The following is a 21,135-nucleotide window of genomic DNA, read 5'->3' as shown; positions in this document are numbered from 1 at the left end:
ATCTGTCCACAAATGGGTGGCCTCTTCTGATTCAACAGAGATATCTATGTCAGACATGATTACTTTTCAACTAACACAGATGAACATATGTATAGATTGCAGCATCTTTCCGATGCACTGGAGTTAAAACAAAGAAATGCACCTTTGTTGGACCAGGCTGCTTCATATCCATCTGTTCACTTGGAAGGTTTTCCTCAGCATAAATTTTTTTGCATTCAAATTTGTGACTTATCACAAATTTTGAGAAGCAGCAAAAGAGAGCAAGTGGACAAAACCGAGCTGCCAAATAACATGCATAAATTACAAGAATGTAAATGAAATATGAATTGATAATTTATTCTAGAAAATTACAAGTGGCACAAAATCCCCAAGCCAAAACCCAAATGCTGCCATATGTTGTTCAGCTTGCAGCACCTCAGTGGCTCCTAGAGGACAATAATTTGACTAAGAGACAACCACCTGCAGCACCTGCTAAGCAGGTGTCCCCCATAAGAAACCTCAAGAACCAGAGATGTTCAAAGCCTGAAACCTCCTGCAGTGCTGTCTTTTTCTGTCTAGCTTTGGAGAAGAAAGAGCAAGAATTCCACTTATCGACTACATGAGAGGGTGAGGGAGAAGAAAGTTGGAGAGCCAGCAGCTGCTCTGCTTGTGTGACAGGGATCTGAGCCATGCAGGATATGGCCCAATCTGTGGTGGTCAAGGGCCTCTGCAATAGAAGCTCCCTTATCAGATTGAATCTTGAGCCACAGCTGCAGCAGAAAGTATCAGAAAAGACAGTGAATTCAGGAGCGACAGATGAAAATGTCTGTACAGCACGTCTCCTCTCTCATCCAGCAACACAGTCCTCGACTGCACTGAGTGGTCCTGCTGTCCCTACCGAATTAAGCGAAAATGTCCTGTATCCATGCATACATTGTTGACACTGTTCACGCCTGGCTTATTTGCACATATCTATGATTACAAAAAAATCCCACAAACATGGGGCCTACCTACTAAAACACTGCCCCTTTTTAACTTCTACGTTCATGTCAACAACACAGACTAAAAAATACGGAAAATAATACCAAAAGAACATGAGAAGTGCTGATTTTTATCTTGTCTTTCAAAAAATCAACCCCCTCAACACATTTTCAACTATATTAAACCTTTAGGTGCCAGCAGAAAATCACATCTCCTTTCAGAAAAAAAATTATCAATCCATATACATATAGCAAGAATGTGGCTATTTGGCTTGAGTCTTATCCATCTCACTGAAATGGCAGATGTGTATCAGAGAGCTATTTCTCACTCAACAAAAAGTATGAGTATTCAAGGCAGCACCAGTAGGCATACAGATTTTTTCAAGGTTGAAAGGAATAGAACCCCAGTGGCCGCACAGGCAAGGTACTGTGTTGGGTACTTGTTCTTAGAATCACCATGATCATGCTGCACAGCGAAGATCAGTCATGGTTCAAGTATCATTGCTATCAATGCATGGACATGAAACGACTTTTAAATTTTTGTCTCTTTTTCAGAGTTTTGTGGGTTCCTGCTGTTTGACCTCCAGCTAGACTCAGGAGGAGTTCTCTCTGTAGGCTGGATGACTAAAAAAGCCATCTTTAAAAAAAAATAAAAAATAATAATAATAAAAAGAATAGAGAATTTATTTTGTTTATAGTCAGGAGTGGGGTAACTGGGTACTATTTAAACACCTAAAATTTGACTGAAATCATCACTTCTGGAAAGCTGAGATATATTTGCTGCCTTCCTGCTCACAGAGAAAGCTTTCCCAAGTCAAGCTTAATTATTTCAACTAAACTAGCACTTCTTTTAAAGGCTTATTGTTCTTACTGGAATGTTCTAAGATGGAGTAAGGAAAAGGATATTTAAAATGTGACAGGCACGTAGGAGTCCACAGCTGCAAACAACAAATATTTATTTTTTTTTAATCACCGAATTCTATTCAGTTCTATAAAGGAAGTTTCATTATCAAACCATGGCAAGTGTAATCTTTTAGGAATGCTTTCTTTTGAAGGAATTTTAATGAGACAAGATATTTCATTTTTTTCTCTTACTCGAGTCCTTCACCTTCTCAGTAACAGGTGCAACCATTATTCAGAAGTCTGTAACTACAAACGCACGGATGTCCTGTTGAAAGATGGTTACCAGAGTTCTTGAAATCAAATCTCACTGTGCACTTTACTCTCATTTGTATGGGAAATGGAATAGCCTCTTCTCTTACATGCAAACCATTTCACATATAATTGGGATCCCTCTGGGTTCTGAAACCATGAAAGTCTGATGTAGCTGCAGTATTCTTACAGTAGGAACAATTTTAACCCAGTTTTTATCCTATCCCCTTACTTCAGGTTTCCTTGTTGAAATCATATCTTGTCAACAATCTGGCATGTTGGGCAAAAAAAAGAGGATTGGACTCGTTGATGTCTGTTCCACCACCAGGCTCCAGGTCAGGATTTGAGAAAGGTAAAACAGGTCGTGTTTCCAGAGAGAGTTAGCTGTTATGGAATCATAACTTGATGGAAAATTTTACCCCTGCCAATTGTCATAGAGAACAAATGGATTGTAGGAAAAGAAAACTACACCTGCTGGGAAGTTGGTGCATTGTTTGTTTCTGTTTCCATTAAGAGCATGCAAGAGTATCACCATCACATTATCCTCGTATCTGTTTAGAAGTTTATATTTATTCTGTTAGCACTCAAGGGGGCCATATTTAAAAGCTTAACTTATCAGCAAACCAGCCAGATTTAGCATCATCTCACCCTCAGTTGAAAAATCACAAATTTTGACACAAAAACTTTCCTCCCAAATTAATGGGCTTTTGGTTATACATTTATCTTAAAGGATCAGTTTCTTTTGGGTTTGCTAACACTCTTATAACACTTCTCTTCTCCATGCTGAACAATCCCAACTCAGCCTGCCTGAAACCAGAAATTTTTGCAATTCTTAGAGCTGCTGCCATGCAGTGAGTTGCAATGTTGATGCACTGAAACTGCTTGAAGCAGAAGGTTTTTACTGGGGAGAACAGCAAATTTTACATGCCAGAATACCTGCAGAAGGAGAGAGTTTAAATTTTCCATATAACTGCACAATGGACACCTGCCCATTTACAGATGGACACCAGATACCCAACAGATGGACATGCTCCTTCACAGGAAGCACTGAAAGGCATTTACTGTTAAAAGACACTGTCCACTGATGGCTAGAACACTAAAAACGGAAACTAGAGCACAGGGATGACAGGATGTTTATGGATTAGGTCCCTTTGGAGGTAAGGGCCAGGGAGGAAAAAGGAACTGGGATGGGATGCCCAGAACAAAAAGCCCTCCAAATCTGCATTTCTGCTTCAACTTAATAACAGTTTTCCCCCTGTAGTTCCTCTAAAAAAAAGAAAACTCTTGCACTAAAGCATATTTCTCTATTGTTGCTACCAGGGTTGTGTTTATTCTGCTGAGATAGTCATGGAGATGCTATAAGGAAAAACATCTTTATCCAATTTATATAATTCTGTTTGTTTTAAATGCAAAAGTACCATAAAGAAACACAGGGATTTTAACATCAATAAGCTTTTGTCTTCAGAGCTAGTACTGATGCTGTCTAGGTAGTTGCACTTTGTGAAAAGATACACTACTCCCCACCATTTCAAACTTCATTTTCCTTGAAAAATGGCTGCTATTTATACACCATGCTAGACTTGCTACTCTCTATATTTCATGCTCAGAAAATAAAAGCATGAATGATTATTTTCTACCAATTTATCTCTTTATTTTCTTTGCCTGAACCTAGTTTCAGTGCAGAAAGAAGGTATTGATCTTGTACTTGCCTCAATAAGAAGGTAATCCTGGGAAGATCTCACACTACCTGAAAACATGACTGTAACCTAATCTACAAAATGCAAGTTATGCTGTTTAATCTGTGGTTGGTTTGTATCTCTGGAGCTTAGACCTTTCACTAGAATAGACGGCTGACCTATCTCCAACCATGAGGATCTTTAGTCTATTCATTAAGCTTTGATCTGTCCAGAAACTAAAATGCTTTTCAGCATAGCTTTCACTGTCATTGCCTCAAAAATACTCCACGGTATCCTCACACTAGTTTTACAGCATTGCTCCTCATCTATGACTAGTTCTTCCTGAGACACTGAAGAATTAACTGACACTTCCCTTGCTGTTTGCAGGCACACCTATACTTGGCCTCTCTTCCTTAAAACAGGAATTAGACCAAAGAGCAGGGCATGCTCCTGCACTTGCAAGAAATAGATACAACAGAGGAGGCCATTGCGAAGAAGCAAGGGGAGTCTCAGGCACCTCACCTCACTTTACTCGCTAGATACCTCCCTAAGAAGGATCAGTGTTCACGAGAACAGGGTCCATCACCCTAGTAGCACACAGTACCCACTTCAAGTTGCCCAGCATCCAGGCTTCCTTTCAGGTGACAAATCTTTAGGGAGTGTGAATGGAATTGTTCCTGCTCCTTTTCCAAAAATCTCGATCCATATTCTCTCCAGTCCTCTATTAGAGTTCACCAACTTACTCTTTGCCCCAGGCCCCACCCCCCACAAAACCAGAGTCTAACCAGCCTTCTCTATCATTCTTTACAGTGAAGGCCATCAGGGATATTTTAAGCAACATTTACAGATATAGCACATTCCCCACTTTGGATTCAGAAAGGTTTAAGTATTTTGTCCACTCATGTCAACAAACTTTGTTATGATACTTCAAGTGTATTGTAACAAACTATTTTCAAAATAGACGGAATTATTACAAGCCATCCAACAGCCCATGCCCTTTCAAGTCTCAACACAAATTACATAAGGAAATGTTTCAAAGAAACATTTCACAGCTTCCTAAAAATCTTTCTTAAAGTTTGAGAACAAAACAAGACTGCCATTTCAATATAATTTTTTTTTTGATTATGGCATTTTTCATCATGTAGGAGGTTTCATCAAGGCCCAATGATGATCGTTCATCTTTATTAAAGAGCTGAGATACCGTATTCTCCCAAATCCCTTTCAAATAGACACTAACTCAGTCTTCAAATTGTTTTGAACACAGAATAGCTTCAGCACCACTGCACTAGGTTAAAAAGCAACTAGCTTAGGTAATGAAAATGTAAAGGTGTCGACACTATTTAAAGTTAAGGAACCCAAGCACAATCGCTACAACTGTTTAAAGGAGCCATATTAGGAAATTTTCTCTCCATGTACTATATACAGAAGTTTACAATCTGACAGTGTTCATATCCTTCTAATAGCTACATCCCAAGACAACAGTACTCTAAAAGCTCATATGCTATAACACAAAGGCCTGCATGTCTGGATAGCATCAAGAGAGGAATGTGATACATACTTGCACAAAATTATATAAACTAGTTTCTCTGTAATATGTGATCCCACAATGCAATTGCCACAGACTTTTATGACTGTTCTTTTAAACAGTTGTTTTAGGGGATTTTGTTGTTTTTTACTTGAAAGATATACAGCTTGAATTACCATAATGACCTTCAGTAACAAGAGGAAGAATTCGAAAATGTGCTTCTAAGATAGATGCTTCAGTATTTTTTCTTGCACTGCCTATGTATTACTTTTAAATGCAGGTATGTATCACTCAAAAAAAACAAGGCACCAGAAAAATAGACTGAATTTCTGTGTGGCTATGGGATACTTAGCACAGTATCAATCAGAGGAAATCTAAAAAAGGTGATGGTAGATACTTGTGTTCAAAGTACCTACTAAGAACCTAAAACCCAGCAAATATCCTTCCCAAATCCTATAGGGAGACTCAAAGTGTTAGGTCAGAACTGCCAGGCTTCTCATCTTTATTCAAATCTAGACTAACTTTTCACTACTGAATTAGTAAAACAACCCTGAAGAACTGTATAGCAGGCATATATCATTGTAAGGAATGCACAGAAGCGAGGATAGGAGATTAAGTCCTAGCTGCTGACATCCACACTCATATTTGAAGAGACTCTGTACATATTCCACTTGGCACATTATAACCGAAGGTGACTGTATTCACTTCAGCTTAAGGTTCCAGTGGATGGCCTAGTTTTGCCTGTCTACAAAATTAAAACATATAAGGAACAACTAGAACAGAAATGTAGTCCTGTTCCTTCTAATATTATCTAAAAAGTATGTGAGATCCATGCCCAGCTCCTAGTAACTTCACATTGACATACTAGACAAGGCCAAAACAAAACTATCAGGCATTGGATTCCATTGTAATTAGAATTTTGTTTGTTATGGCTGATTATGGAAGACAGTGTTGACCTCAATAGTAATGTTCGAATATCACACACAACTGTGGGATTTTAACTAGAAAGGATAGTGTATTGTTTACAGGCTCAGTTTGTCCAGAATAAAGATATCATTTTGTCACATGGACCTATGGTAGATGTTCTAAAAAGTAATCCCCAGTTCTACACAAAAAAAACCCAGAGCATAGAGGAGGTTGCACACCTGCATCTGGAGCACACAGAATATATTCATGTAAAACCATGCACTGCAGTGTAAAAATATCTGAGATAACAATAAATAGGTGAACCAGTCTCTGCAACTCCATGCTGGATTGTTGGTTGTTTTTTTTTTCCTGATACATAAACTAGCTTAGAAATCCTATCTAGCATAGTACAGTCAGAAACTCCTGAAGTAGGTTGCCATTGCAAAATCAGCTCTGTAGAATCCTTGTAACCTATTGAAGCTAATCCTCTTGTGACCTCCACCACTCTTTCTATGGAATCATTTGTTAAAACAGAAGTTCTCAGTAGAAAAATGTAGTTCTTTATTTTCCTAAACTGCTTTGGAGTGCCCGTTAAATATATTGTAAAATATAAATTATTTATGCAATAAAATGAGAACATTGTATGGGCAGGAAAATAAGGCAACACAAACTTAATTCTCAAACATTTTTTAAAAGTTTAGGCTGTTTACAATTTGTGTTTGTTTTAGAGCTAAGTTATCTGTTTATTTCTGGTGGTATTTCAACAAGGAAATAAATCCTACTGTCGCCACTACAAATACCTCCAGGGGATGAAACTAGGTTTCACAGAACCCAAAGTCCTTCAAAAGCAAAAACATAAACAAAGTATGTTTGTGCACCCAAGGAAAACAGACATTACAAATTGCTACATTACTAGAAATACCCAAAATATCAACCCTGAAAAGGAAGACCGTATTCCTCGTGTTGACTCACATACATCGGTGTGTTAAAAGGACAGATGAATCAGTTAAAACTTCCAGTTCTCTGCTCCATTTCTTAAGCCATGAAGGATTAACAGTATATGAAGCAGTATCTGAAATGCTACCATTTACAACCCAATGTGCAGCAGTAAACTAGTGCTATTTTCAATTTATTTAACACCCTGTGCCACACACTTTGTGTAGGAGTCACTGTTCCATGATCCACTCGGGCACCGCAGCTCTGCCACCCCAACGTGTGGCACAGAAGAGCTTTAGTTAGCTAATCTCAATATAATGTAAACAGGAAATCCAAATCCCCAGTTTTTTATGTATTTATCCACTCAAAACAAAAGCAGAATTTCCCTAGTTTATCTTCCCACCAACTCTTTTCACTGTTACACACATCAGTTGCTCTTACCTGTTGTTTGAGAGCCTCTAGAGATTCAAATTCCAATTTGGCTAGCTTTATCTGGATATCTCTTGGTTTATCCGGGATTACAAATGCCATGATAAACTTTATTGCTAGTAGCAAGTGCTGGAAAAAAAAGAAAAAAGAAAAAGATTGTTCTATAGATTTTGAAGCATGGAGAGAACAGCATAATGCAATTTCCAAATTTTAGTAACAGAGGTATCAACAATTATGTCTTGTGACAGGTGCAGCAGGGATAGCACACTATATCCACATGACGCCTCAGCTACTTTCTATTTTTTCTGTTTACAGTCACTCACAATTTGAATATGAACACATACAGTTTGGCTTATTTTCATAATAAGCTTATTTCCCCATGTATTATAAATTTCTCAATATTTTTTAGATTCCTGATAAAATGATAGCTTTTTTCATGCATAGAAATTAAATGACACTCAATTGCAGAGTGAAATTTTAACATATATGTACACATAAATATAATTACATATAATTAGATGCAATTATAACAACATACATATGTGCTAGCACGTGTGTTTGTCATGATAGAAATGAAAGATGCACATTGTAAAAACTATGAACAAATGCAGAATTTCTGCTTTAGACAAGTTATTAAAACCGAAAAGCACTCCTGAAAAAGTATTAGAAGAGAACAAAACAAAGTAAAATATGATGACTACAGAAACAACACAGTCACAAACAGAATTTTTCCAGGAAATGGAGAAGTATTACACATATAAAATGTCAAATTACTCATTTACCACAAAAGATTATAAACTTGTTTAAGAGAAAATAAGCATGAAGTCCTATTGAACTTCATCATTGACTGTTCTTTAAATTTCACTTAAACATGCACCAACCCCCTTCATCTCACCAAAACCAACTGTCAAACTGTCAAGTCAGTGATTTTGTTTCTTCATTTTGGTGAGATACAAATATAAACTAAACAGGAATCATTCAATCTTATTTTATGAAGGGCTCAGCTAACAGTATGCGGTATGTTTGCATGCAGAAACTTGCTCCCAGCTGCAAAAACACTGACCAATATGAGGCAAGGCTTAAATATAGGCAACTTAACATCAGGCACGATGATATGCATAGACATGCTTAAATTTAGATTACATGTTCAAACTACTTTTCAAATTTCCCTGAATTTCTACAAAACAGACAGATCAGTGCTCCGTTTTTGAAATAGATTTTGCTGAACTATATGATCCTTATGTATTTGGGCACACAAATAATAAAATAACAGACCAAAAATCCCTGAGATATTGAATTATGTGAGTAAGAACCTAGCAAAACCACTAGTCACTTTGCAGGAGGGGTAATGAAACTCTAAATGTGCCAATTCCAATAAATAACGGAGATTTAAATTAAGAAATCGGATAATAATAGCAAGTAAGAGAACAACAACAAAGATCCACATATCAAATTATTTTTAAGATGTCTTGCAGGAAAATAGCAGGTCTAGGAAAGAAACTGGTAGTGCAAGGAATAATACTTGATTTAGAGAGGTGAAAGGAAGGCTGAAAAGTGATGTAACACTAATAAATCATCAGTGAAAATCTGAACACAGATTAAGAGGTTAATGAAGTGATTAGCATGTCCATTGTGTAATACCTCATCATTAAAAAAAATTATATCAGCCATAAAACATTCTCCTCTTCATACAAATTCTGTTTTCCCACTCAACTTAATAATGACTGCTGCTAAGGAACTTTGCAGAAAAAGTGATAGCAAACAATTTTGATTTATGCTAGAAATACCTAACAATAAAAGATAACTCAGTTAGCACTTCTTAAATGGAAAAAGGTACAATGTTGAAGATAATACAAAAATAAGACAAACAATGCTCTTATGCAGAATAGAATCATAGAATTACTAGGTTGGAAAAGACCTCCTGGATCACTGAGTCCCACCATTCCTATCTGCCCCTAAACCATGTCCCTGAGCACCTCGTCCACCTGTGCCTTAAACACCTCCAGGGAAGGTGACTCAACCACCTCCCTGGGAAGCCTGTTCCAGTGCCCAATGACCCTTTCTGTGAAAAATTTCTTCATGATATCTAGTCTCAACCGCCCTTGGCACACCCTGAGTCCATTCCCTCTTGTCCTGTCCCCTGTCACCTGGGAGAAGAGGCCAGCTCCCTCCTCTCCACAACCTCCTTTCAGGTAGTTGTAGAGAGCAATGAGGTCTCCCCTCAGCCTCCTCTTCTCCAGGCTAAACACCCCCAGCTCTCTCAGCTGCTCCTCGTAAGACTTGTTCTCCAGCCCCTTCACCAGCTTTGTTGCTCTTCTCTGGACTTGCTCAAGAGCCTCAACATCCTTCTTGTGGTGAGGGGCCCAGGACTGAACACAGTATTCAAGGAGTGGTCTCACCAGTGCCGAGTACAGAGGGAGAATAACCTCCCTGGACCTGCTGGTCACGCCGTTTCTGATACAAGTCAAGATGCCCTTGGCCTTCTTGGCCACCTGGGTACACTGCTGGCTCATGTTCAGTCGCTGTCAACCAACACCCCCAGGTCCCTCTCCTCCAGGCAGCTTTCTAGACAGACTTCTCCTAGGCTGTAGCACTGCATAGGGTTGTTGTGCCCCAAGTGCAGGACCCGGCATTTGGCCTTGTTAAACCTCATGCCATTGGACTCTGCCCAGCGGTCCAGCCTGTTCAGATCCCTTTGCAGAGCCTCCCTACCCTCCAGCAGATTGACACTTCCACCCAGCTTAGTGTGATCCACAAACTTGCTAAGGGTGCCCTCAATGCCTTCATCCAGGTCATTGATAAAGACATTGGACAGGGCTGGACCCAGCACTGAGCCCTGGGTGACACCACTTGTGACTGGCCTCCAGCTGGAATTAACTCCATTTACCACCACACTCCCAAATAGAGTTATAAGGAATCACAGGCTGAAGGGGAATAACTAATCTATAGATAAAATTTTGGGGTTTAAACAGGAAAATAGGGAAATCAAATTTGGAGTAACTCAAAACTAGATAACAGAATTAGAGTAAAATCTTACCCTTGAGACAAATGGCTGACAGAACCAGCAGAAACCGAGGGATTCAGACATGGATATTTACTTGAAATGATACAATAAACATTTCAATTGAAAAAAGACTCAACATCACAAAACGTAGCCTTTAGCTGCCCAAAGTACTTTGGACTGGGGTTCATCTCACTTTGCTAAATCATAGAAAAAAAATGGGGGGTTGTTCTACTAAAGAGTGAGAATCAAATTTTAAAACTGTAATTGTTCAGCCACTGCCCCTTGAAGAGCCTTGAAGACATAAGCCAAGCTCATAACTTCACATGGAGACTTCAAAGGAGCTCCATGTCAAGACAATTTTTGAGAAAAAAAACCAGAATGATTTCAGGGAAACAGAAATAATACTAAGGAGGACAGACACTGATTGAGCTTTTCCCATTTTTTATAGGAGTGAGGAACGAATAGCAGAAGAGGCATCTAGAGAAACCAAAAATAAACCCAACAAAAATGCTGCAGTTAATCCCGGAAAATACTGTATTTTTAAAAACAGATTTAGAAGGGCAACATGTATTAACTACTCTAACCATGTGAAGAGTTTTATTATTGTATCAACTAACCAGAGCCTGGCAGTTCAGCAGTTTTCCAGAGATACGGGCAATAGACTACCTGCTACCTGCATATATGGAAAAAAGCCTTTGACACAAATTAGCTGCTGGTCAGAAAAGAAGTCCGTTTTCATACTAACACAACTCATAGCCTGTAGACACAAGGATGCAGCCTTAAACACAACAGCAGAACCTATGATTCAGAAGTCCTTCAAGCCAGAGAGGGCTTGAAAGTTTGACTACACATGGGGAAAGTCACTATTTTTGCTTGCCCTACTGCCATCCTCCTTCCCAAGCATCTGCTAGAGGCCACTGTAAAAGACGGCTGGCTTATATAGACCCTTAGTTTACCCCTCAGAATTGCTTTTTGTATTCTTTTCCTTCCCATCAAAACCAAGTTTTATCAGTCATGAAGTGCTCAGAACTGCATGGGATGTCTCTGTGCGCAAGACAGGGATCTCAGTAAACACACTGGACTTAACAGACAGTAAATTCAATTCAATTCCATCTCATTACTTCCAGTGAGCCTGAAAAAAAGATGTCAGGGCAAAAGCCCCCCTTTGATAACTTCTCCAGCTGTTCCTGTTCAGAAATAAGAAGCTATAGCAATAAAACTGGGAAAGTAACTGGCAGAAATTATGAATGTGTCTCATATGATTCATGCAACCTCTTTGAAAGAAAACGTATCTCCTTTTATCAACAGTTTATATTGCATTTCAGAATTGCCATTTGACCAAGGAAATTTACTTATTCAAGAGAAACTGAAGAACAAGTAGGGACAGGAGTAGCTGTATTCATTTTATCATTCCTATTCTGTATGGAAATCTTAATCTTGTTTTAGAATAATTCCTGCAAGTCAGATCCATGAAAAGGAGCCAGCTACTTTCAGAAAGGAAATGCCTTAAGAGTACAGCATAAATCACCAAAATAGACTGCAGAATTCTCATTTGTAGTATAAAGTTATGTTAATACTTGCATGATTATATTACAAAAAGAAAATACTAAAGTTAATCCTAATTTGCTACACAACTTGTCCAAATGGTTTTGTCCAATAATAAAATTTCCTCAAAGAGTTGTTATTTTATTTTATTTTATTTTGGGGTTTTTTTTGTTAAATCAGGTCACAAACCCAACCATTATTTCTAACTCCAACCATTCAATAGCAATGTTGTTTCCAAGAACATGCCCTTCATAATGATTACAAGAGAAGTATTTCACTGCGAGCAAAACCCAGGGTAATGATCACACAAGCTGTAAGCTCTGCAATGCCAGCAGCAAAGTCCCTCCTACTTTGCAATCTGCCAACTGGGCACAGACAGAAACAGCAATGAGTCTCTCCCCCTTGATAAATTCAGTGCCACCAAACTCTTTGTGGTCCTGTGCCAGGTGCTTAGAGAGCCAGAAGTATTCAGCTCTGTAAAGCCACCGGCAAGAGCAAAAGCAGCAGCTGTGTTTTGCAGCAGTGGGTCCCCAACCTTGTATCTTCTAAAACAGAAAATGCAAATTAGGGTTAAATTCCTGGAATTTTGAACAGCTAATTTGATTTCTGGTCTGACTGCAGCTCAACTCCTGTCAAAATCTACTCCACTGAAAAAAAAGGACATTAGCAATAACTGTGTTGCTGGTTAGCTGATAATATGCATGCCAAATGTCAGCTCAGAGAAACTTTAATATAAACTTTTGTATCATAAGCCTATTTTAGAGTATAATATTTACAAACCCTTTCAATTAAAATCAGAAACCTGGACCCAGTCCAGCCTAAACCCAGTACATGCTATGAAACAAGGTGGTCACTGGTTACTAACTCTGCGTATGTAAAGCACCCTATGCAAAAGGCAACACCTGAAAACAGCACATCACTTTGAACCTCTGCTCTCTACGGATATATGCAAAATACCTTTGAAAATGTAAAGCATCACTGCAAGATCATGCTACTGTCAGAGCAGAAGGCAGGGAGATCATTAGACTAGTTGCTAGGATTCCAGATCACAGTACTCTAGCATTAAACTAACCTAAGATCAAACACTAAGAACAGATCAGAAAACTAAACTTCTCTTTCTGCGGCAACAGTTTTAGCTTTGACAGTCTTGCATCTTTCTAAGAGTAGAAAAATGTCAGGAGGAAAGTGAAAAATAATTCTGTCAAGGGAGCAATACATGCAGAGAAAAATTTCCATAAAGCATATGAAGTTCAATTAAATTAAGTTGTCTTTAATAGACAGCAATAAAATAAATTTATGAGCAAATATTTCTGCAATATACATAAAAAAGAAAGCGCAACCAAACTTCCCTTCCCACTTTAAGACTGAACTGGCTTCATTACAGAGTCTTGTTAATGGAACAGAATCATCACAGCTAAGGGACTTTCTTCTGCTACACTGATAATTGCTGTTTTAAAAACCTCATATTCCATACTTCATTACACAATTTTTGTGAAATAGTAATGGAATCTGTCTCTGATATTCTTTTCAAAATTTCACTTTAACTACAGACACGTCCAAAATCCGGGGGGGAGAAACCTATTTCAAGGTTTCTTTATATCTCCGGTTCAGTTAGAGACTTGCTCTTTTCTCCCCAGAGACATATGCGAGCACACACTTACAGTCCAGACACCTGCTACAGTCTGTATCATCTATCTACTCCGGTTGTCCCCAACCCAGTGTAATCCATCTCTTCTGCATTTCAGCCAGAATAAGCCTTCTCCTCCCCCCTGCCTAAACTCAAGGGAAACATTGGGACTGAAGTACAGCCTTCCTGTTCCAGAGCTGATGGCCCTTGCCACTCCAGCACAGTGAAGTCTGTCTCAGCTCTCAGCTGGAATATGCTCAGTACAGGTGAAATGTTCATGCACTTACACCTGCCACTCTCCCTTAAGTCTTTACAAACCACATAAACCAAAGCTGTTTCAGAAACTTTGCCAAGTTTGGGAAGTTTTTTCTTAGGAGCATCATAAAGCACATTCTGGAAATCAGAGTAAACCTTCTGTCAGCCTTTGCATTGCTACTTCTGAGCAGAGATGCAACGCATCTTCTCAATACAAGAGTAATCTTATTTTTATGTATTTATAAAGACAAGTTTTATCCTTTCTTAAAAGGAGGAAGGCACTTCTGTAAAAGTGCAAAAGCTCCAAACTGAAAATCCCATCCAGCAGGGAGAGTCTCAGCCTGCCCCAGTAAATTGTGGCTGAGATGCAACCGCACAGACACCACAAAATGTGTCAGAAAGCATAAGCAGAGATGGCATTATCTGGTCCATTTATAATCTATAACAGAACATCCATTTCTTCCTTTGAGCTGATGAATACATGTGTGCATGCACACACACAAACCCGCAAAGGCTGCCCAAGGAAAAGTAGGAGCTACATTTCTGACAGAACATCTCTCAGACCATCAGAAGCTTAAGAGCAGCTCATCAGTCTCCTATGTACCACACCAACAGTATGAAGTCTAGCCCTGCTCAACAGGGCATATAAGCTTATGTCTAGTTTAAGCATATCTATAAATATATTTATGTACAGAAAAACAATTAAACCCAGGCTTAAAAGGAGAATAAAACAACACTGAGGTCATTTGCTGAATCTGGGTCTTAAAACTCAATGGCACAATCACAATATGTACTTCCTTTCCCTGGGGATGGTAGGATGCAACTTGTATTAAATTCACCTGTGTGAAGAGACGAATGCTGGCTTGCACTGAGTCTCCCTCCATTTACACTTCTGAAATGGTTTTAATTAGTGCAGAAATCCTGGTCTGTATTTTTAGTACTAATCCACTATTAAACCTCTCCAGTAGAAATTTACACTAAAAAAGGTACCAGGCTTTAACATGCAGTTTTGAGACTATTTCAGTCACGGAAAAAGTATTAAGCTACAACACAAGAATAGAGGTTTGATTTATTACTGTCACACATACATTAGTAGCACTGGTACACCCCTCCTTCCAGCTAAGTCTTGGCCTTATGCCTCAAGACTATTGAATTGGTTTCTTTCAGAAATAGATTTATTCTAAATACTACAATTACTTCATATAAATATCCCTATTTAAAAAAAGAAAAAAAAAAAAAAGCCAAGTCCATACCAGCACTCCTGAGCAAGAGACTAATGTAATAAGAAACATGGAAGACTGAAAAAAAAAAAGTAAAGATTATCTCTAAGGAAGCAGATTCTGTAGTCATGTTCCAGGAAGGAACTGCAAAAGCAATGGGCTAAGCAAAGCAAAAAACAAAGCAAAACATTGCAAACATCATCTCCTAGTGAGGGAGCTGGTCCCTTCTGCCCTTACAGATTTTTATACAATCCTCCTGTTCTAAAAAAGTCTCCACAAGAGCAGTTGGAAAGCAACTGTAAGCCAGTACCTACTTCTGAAACTTAGTCCTCTCTTGGAAAGCCTTAGGAAATATTTAAACCAGATGCAACTTTAAACATAAGTCATCGGGGGCAATCTGTTAAATAAAGAAATATTCTACCAATGCACATGCTGATAAAGTTGAAAGCACAAGTAACCTGATCAACTGCATAGTCATGCCACTTTTTTCATCTTACAGCACCATTATACTTTCTAGTAATTCAATGTCTTTTTTAAAATAACCCAAATTTTCTAATTATTTATAGATTATTTCTTTCTTCAAACCACAGCTGTTACACCTCATATTCAGTCACTAATGAACTGAAGCAGTATCTGGGTTTAATAGCCTTTCTGAAAAGATTTAGATGCCCAGTTGTTCTCCATAATTTTCTCCAACAATAGCAATTAAGACGTGAGGCAGCCTGGAAATCTGTAGAAATTTTATCACTAACTTATCTGATGCTGCAAAAAAAGCCACTAGCTCTTTATTTCTCATCATTTAAATATATGTTCAAGCTTTTTTTATAGATGTTTTGCACTGCAACTTTTAAGCTTACTTTCAGATTACTTTTTTTCAAGACTTAAGTTTTAAGAAAAAAAAAAAAAAGAGAGGCAAGTTCTAGTAAGGTAATGTGTTTTATTTACATACCCAAGCAACATTTTCTTTGCAGGCAAATTGCCATTTTTACATCATCACTAGAAATTATATATTCAGCAGGTTCTAGAAACACCTCCTGAAAGAAAAAGTTATAAATAAAAAGAACTTCTGATATCAGTCTTGTACACAGACTTCTAACTGACTGCAGCTTGGGAAACAACAGTTACCCTAACAATCTTGTTTTATAAATGCAGCATATTTCGTGACCCAAAATATTTTATGATACAGCACACTTGCAAAACTGTCTCTATAAAAACACAATATACACAAATGAGCCTTTCAGGAATGTTCTAAGACATAATTTTTCTCACATTTGTTTCATCCTGTAGTCAATTCAAAAGACATGGGGAAAAAAAAGCACTGGAGGTGTAAATTTGTCTTGGAGCTTCTAAGGTATTTGCTAATGTTAATTTTAACATTCTTGAAAGCAGCATGATAATGCCCCCATCTCTGTGTTACCATTTGATAATCCTGAAATGTTTTGGCACAACTTTTATCTCAATTTATGGCCAGCATTTAATAGGAACTGGGATGAGAGTTGCCAAAAGCCAAATTAGCTAATGCTGAATGTAATGAACAGCAGAGCTTTGATCATGCTCTGAAATAAATTCTAAGTGAAAAGTGGAAAGAAGGATGCCCATGGAATTAAAATTGACAGTATGATTAATACCAAGCCATATGAAGTGCCTCTTAGCTGATTGCTAACATTACAGATTGGCTCCCATTCTGACAGGTACAGTTTATTGTCAAAATGCCCTCATGTTCCACATCAAGCAAGGAAGAGAAAAAAAAAAAAAAAGGAAAAAAAAAGAAAGAGTTTGCTATTTTCTATAAATCTACAAAACTGATACTTCTTTCCACCTCTAAGTCATGCAAGTAAATTACAGCATATGTCACTGTAATTACGCATTGTAAGGAATTGTGGCTGTTAGAACTTAGAAATTCCTCCTTGGTTACTTGACTGGATGCCCTGGGATTTGCAAGGAGATAGGAAGCATTGTTTCTGCCAGGGGTTTGAAAATACCGTAAGCCAGTTCAGTGATAAGCAGGAATTGTCACCTACTGCAGGCATCAGCGATTTTGAGAACTCTTTGCTCCTGCCTCAACCAAACCTCCTTTGTCCCAGTCCAAGCCAAAGTGAACAGGTATAAAAGCCCCAATTGAGTTTTGGACAGACTCAGCAAAGATATCAAAATGTACATCTACAACAGTAAAACCACGATCACAGAATCACAGAATAACCAGGTTGGAAGAGACCCACCGGATCATCGAGTCCAACCGTTCCCATCAAACACTAAAGCATATCCCTCAGCACCTCATCCACCCGTGCCTTAAACACCTCCAGGGAAGGTGACTCAACCACCTCCCTGGGCAGCCTGTTCCAGTGCCCAATGACCCTTTCTGTAAAGAATTTTTTCCTAACGTCTAGCCTAAACCTCCCCTGGCGGAGCTTGAGGCCATTCCCTCTTGTCCTGTCCCCTGTCACTTGGGAGAAGAGGCCAGCACCCTCCTCTCTACAACGTCCTTTCAGGTAGTTGTAGAGAGCAATGAGGTCTCCCCTCAGCCTCCTCTTCTCCAGGCTAAACGACCCCAGCTCTCTCAGCCGCTCCTCGTAAGGCCTGTTCTCCAGTTTTTCCCAGAACTCTGTGTTGGTTCTGGAGGTTGTGAGACAATTAGACTTGTTAATCTGATCATTTTCTTCAGTTTATGCTAGGAAAAGGTGGTGTTGCACTTCTATTAGAATTTAAACTATTTTAAACATTGAAACTGATGGGTTTGTCTGTTGCCTTGACAACAAGTAACACAAACATAATTGGGGTTTAGTTTTAAGAGTGAAGTCTCAGCCAGTTATTCTTGAAATAAGATATACAACTAAGTTTTTAACCTTAACTGTGAATAATAAGTTTTCTGATTAGATGCATCACATTGTATTAAAAGATATTTACTTATTTCTCTCGCAACTACATGGCTTTACATACCACTGTCTTACGGTGCTTTCAAAGCTTATTCACAAGAACATTATTCCTACTGAGAAGTCTGTTTACCTCATAACACCAAGATAAGCAAAGAACCGTACCTGAAGAAACATGTTTAAAACAAGACATAATAGTTCACCATGCTGCAAATGCATCTTCATTGAATAAGTCAAAATTTGAGGGTAATGCACAGCTTTCTTCTGTGTTTTCATCCTATTCTAAGTGGCATGCTTTACCTCTGTTGGAAGCTGTAAGCAAATTCTGCAGGACATGGCACATTTCTAAATCTGGACTAAAAAGCAAATCATGTGATGTTAAATAATGAAGAAAATGTCACAGCCATGAGTCAGAGAAAAATAATGGTGTTGATATATCACACCATAAGCTGCAGATTAATTGTTGTCTCTATTCCTGTGCAACTTTAATCAAAACAAATTAATTGAAATGTTTTTTTATTTATTGTTTAATTTTATTAAACAATAAAACTAGCTAATCTGAAACAATTCTGTAGGGAAAAAAATAAACTAACAACTTTCATACAGGAAACTCATCACCTGCATTTTTTTCTGTAAAAACTAGAGGGTTTTCTTTGTCAGAACTATGCAAAGTCAAACAATCCTTTGCTTTTCAATAAAGGTCAGAAGAAAAGCTTTCCATTCAGAGTATTTTAATTAAACATTGCAGCAGGTGTTTGGATATGCTGCCAACTCTTGAAAAGCCTGCATTAAAACCGTACCTTTAAAAAAAAATAAAGATCTGTACATCCTCAAGCCCTCTTTATCTGTCTTTTCTGTGAATGGTTATTCACAAAATCACATAGAATTTTCTCTGTTTTGGAACACCAGTACCTGCCCTTGCTATAAAAGGGCTCTTCATCAAAGCTGTTGGAAGCTAGCCACGCAATTCTCACATCAGCGTTTACAGCCATCTCTGCAGCAGCACAACCCAGAGTTTAGCCTTAGCCACTGACCTGCTTCATCTTGTTGGGAACATAACTGGTCTGTTCAAGCAGGCAAAAAGAGTATCTTTAATTGTGAGCGAAACATACTTTTTAGACAAAACATTGTGGTTAATGCAATCAAGGTTTTCAGCAATAACGCACCTCCCAGCTTTAGCTCTCCACGCACTGATGTAAAAGCAGCCTATAGAATACTTAAAGAACTGCTTCCATTTGTAAGGAACACAAAGCCCATTAAGTACTGCAGATTCCAGAAGAGAGGTGGGTAGAAACAGAGTGGAAGAGAGCAAGAACAAGCTGTATTCTCCACACTGGAAGTAACTGTGAGGTATCAAGCCTTTCTATCAGCTGAGAATGCAAGTCAGAAAGTGAATCCCAACATGAAGATTAGAAAACAGTAACTATCATACGCATTGGGATACACACAGCTGCATCAGTGCAATACTGTTCTTCAAAACTAGACTTCTGTCATCACAATCCAATGCTCACTGCTTGACAAAATCAGTGGCATCTGGAACATCTCAAAAACCAGCACATCTGAACCATTCTCAATTGAATTCTGATGTATGAGGAGAAAGAAATACCAGCCAAAATGATAATGCAGCAACAAAGACTGTTATTCACTTAGATTTTTTTCTGAGACGTGGTAGTTTGGCCTTTGGAACTACAGGCAGAACTGAAAACCAACAGTTCAACCTCAGCAGCGTAACATCTTTGGCAACACACAGTGAGCACAAATTCTTTTCTCCCTACAAATAGCAAAGCTAAAGGAAAAAAAAGAAAATAGCACTACTTAGAGATTCAATTACAATTTTAAGATCATTTGAGAGTCAACTTGCAGCAAGGGCTCAGCATCACTTTGTTGCTATGAAACATTATCACATAGGAATAATCAGCCATAAAAACCTGCAGCTGACTCATTCTCTGGCTGAAATTATCTCAGCCGAGAAGGCCACTTTCAATTTGAAATGAATTAAGTAGCAACTCTGAGCATAGGTCTGAAAGATGCCTGGAGCATCTCAAGTGGGCAATGCTGAGACATCAGACAAGATCTTGGACAAGTGACTAAACCTGAACAGGTTCTTGAGTAACTGTGAGATAACATGCAAGCAGAGACAGGTGGGAAGTTGAATCTGTTCACACATGAATCTCAACAGGGCTGATCAGTGCTATCACAGGAACTGGAAAAGTCCAGGGACTGAAGGAAGAAATCATCTGTACCTGTGACTGGTTTGCTACTCATAAGTAAAAGGGGTAACACGGTACCAAAAATGACTGTGTTTCAGCTTCAAAACACACTCTGAGAATGAGAGAAACCTATGAAGAGCCATTACCTCACTACAGGAGTAACTTCTAGCAGTAGTGATTTGGCCCTGCTGTGAACAAGGAGGATGTCATTACAGAACTATGCATCCTGCAGACCCCGAGTCTTGAGCTACTCCTGGGTCTGCACAGACAGACTGTTGAAAAGCAAATATTATTTCCTGAACCTGCCAGCCATTTATATTTATTCATCTTCCTTATGACTAGACTGAAAAGTGATTCTTTGAGTTAAGGAAATGCTGGAAATTTTGCCTTTCCTTCAGCTTCTAGATGAAGAACAAATGTCACTCTTTTTTGTGCTAAACATGGATAAGGTCAGTTCTCCTAGAAAAATGAGGGAAGCACCCTGAGAAAGTCGAAAGATTGTAAATGCAAAGGACTGAGCAAGCCTGGCACCCAAGGGCAGTGCAGTCGCTGAAAATAGTGTGCCTTGGTCTGGCAGCTCCACTGTCTCCGAAACAGCAAGGTGAGCCAGCTTACCATCTCCAAGACCTGCTGTCTCCAAAAGCAACAAGATGACTTCTGGGGTGCAGAGGTAGGTAATCACCTCTAGAAATAGGCAGTCCTGATAAGTTAGCGCAATTTCTGCCTTAAAAAGAAACATGCTCATAGAAGTGAGATCACTGAAGATCACAGCACTTCAAATTTTTTATCCAAACACAGACTCCCTCAACAATCACATGAAT

At 38.6% G+C, this 21,135-nt stretch overlaps 1 protein-coding gene across 1 annotated transcript in view; it reads right to left on the bottom strand.

Annotated features, from left to right (window-relative positions):
• Positions 1–21,135, bottom strand: part of ANO10 (anoctamin 10) — a 122,279-nt gene that overhangs the window by 32,890 nt on the left and 68,254 nt on the right. The window contains exon 12 of the mRNA XM_069860114.1: positions 7,596–7,712. Coding sequence (XP_069716215.1) covers positions 7,596–7,712 — 117 coding nt within the window. The remainder of the gene's footprint in view (positions 1–7,595; positions 7,713–21,135) is intronic.

This window comes from Phaenicophaeus curvirostris, chromosome 6, assembly GCF_032191515.1.
Source record: "Phaenicophaeus curvirostris isolate KB17595 chromosome 6, BPBGC_Pcur_1.0, whole genome shotgun sequence".
NCBI lineage: Eukaryota > Metazoa > Chordata > Aves > Cuculiformes > Cuculidae > Phaenicophaeus > Phaenicophaeus curvirostris.
The sequence above is the reverse complement of the archived record's forward strand: the minus strand, read 5'-3'. Positions and strand labels throughout refer to the sequence as shown.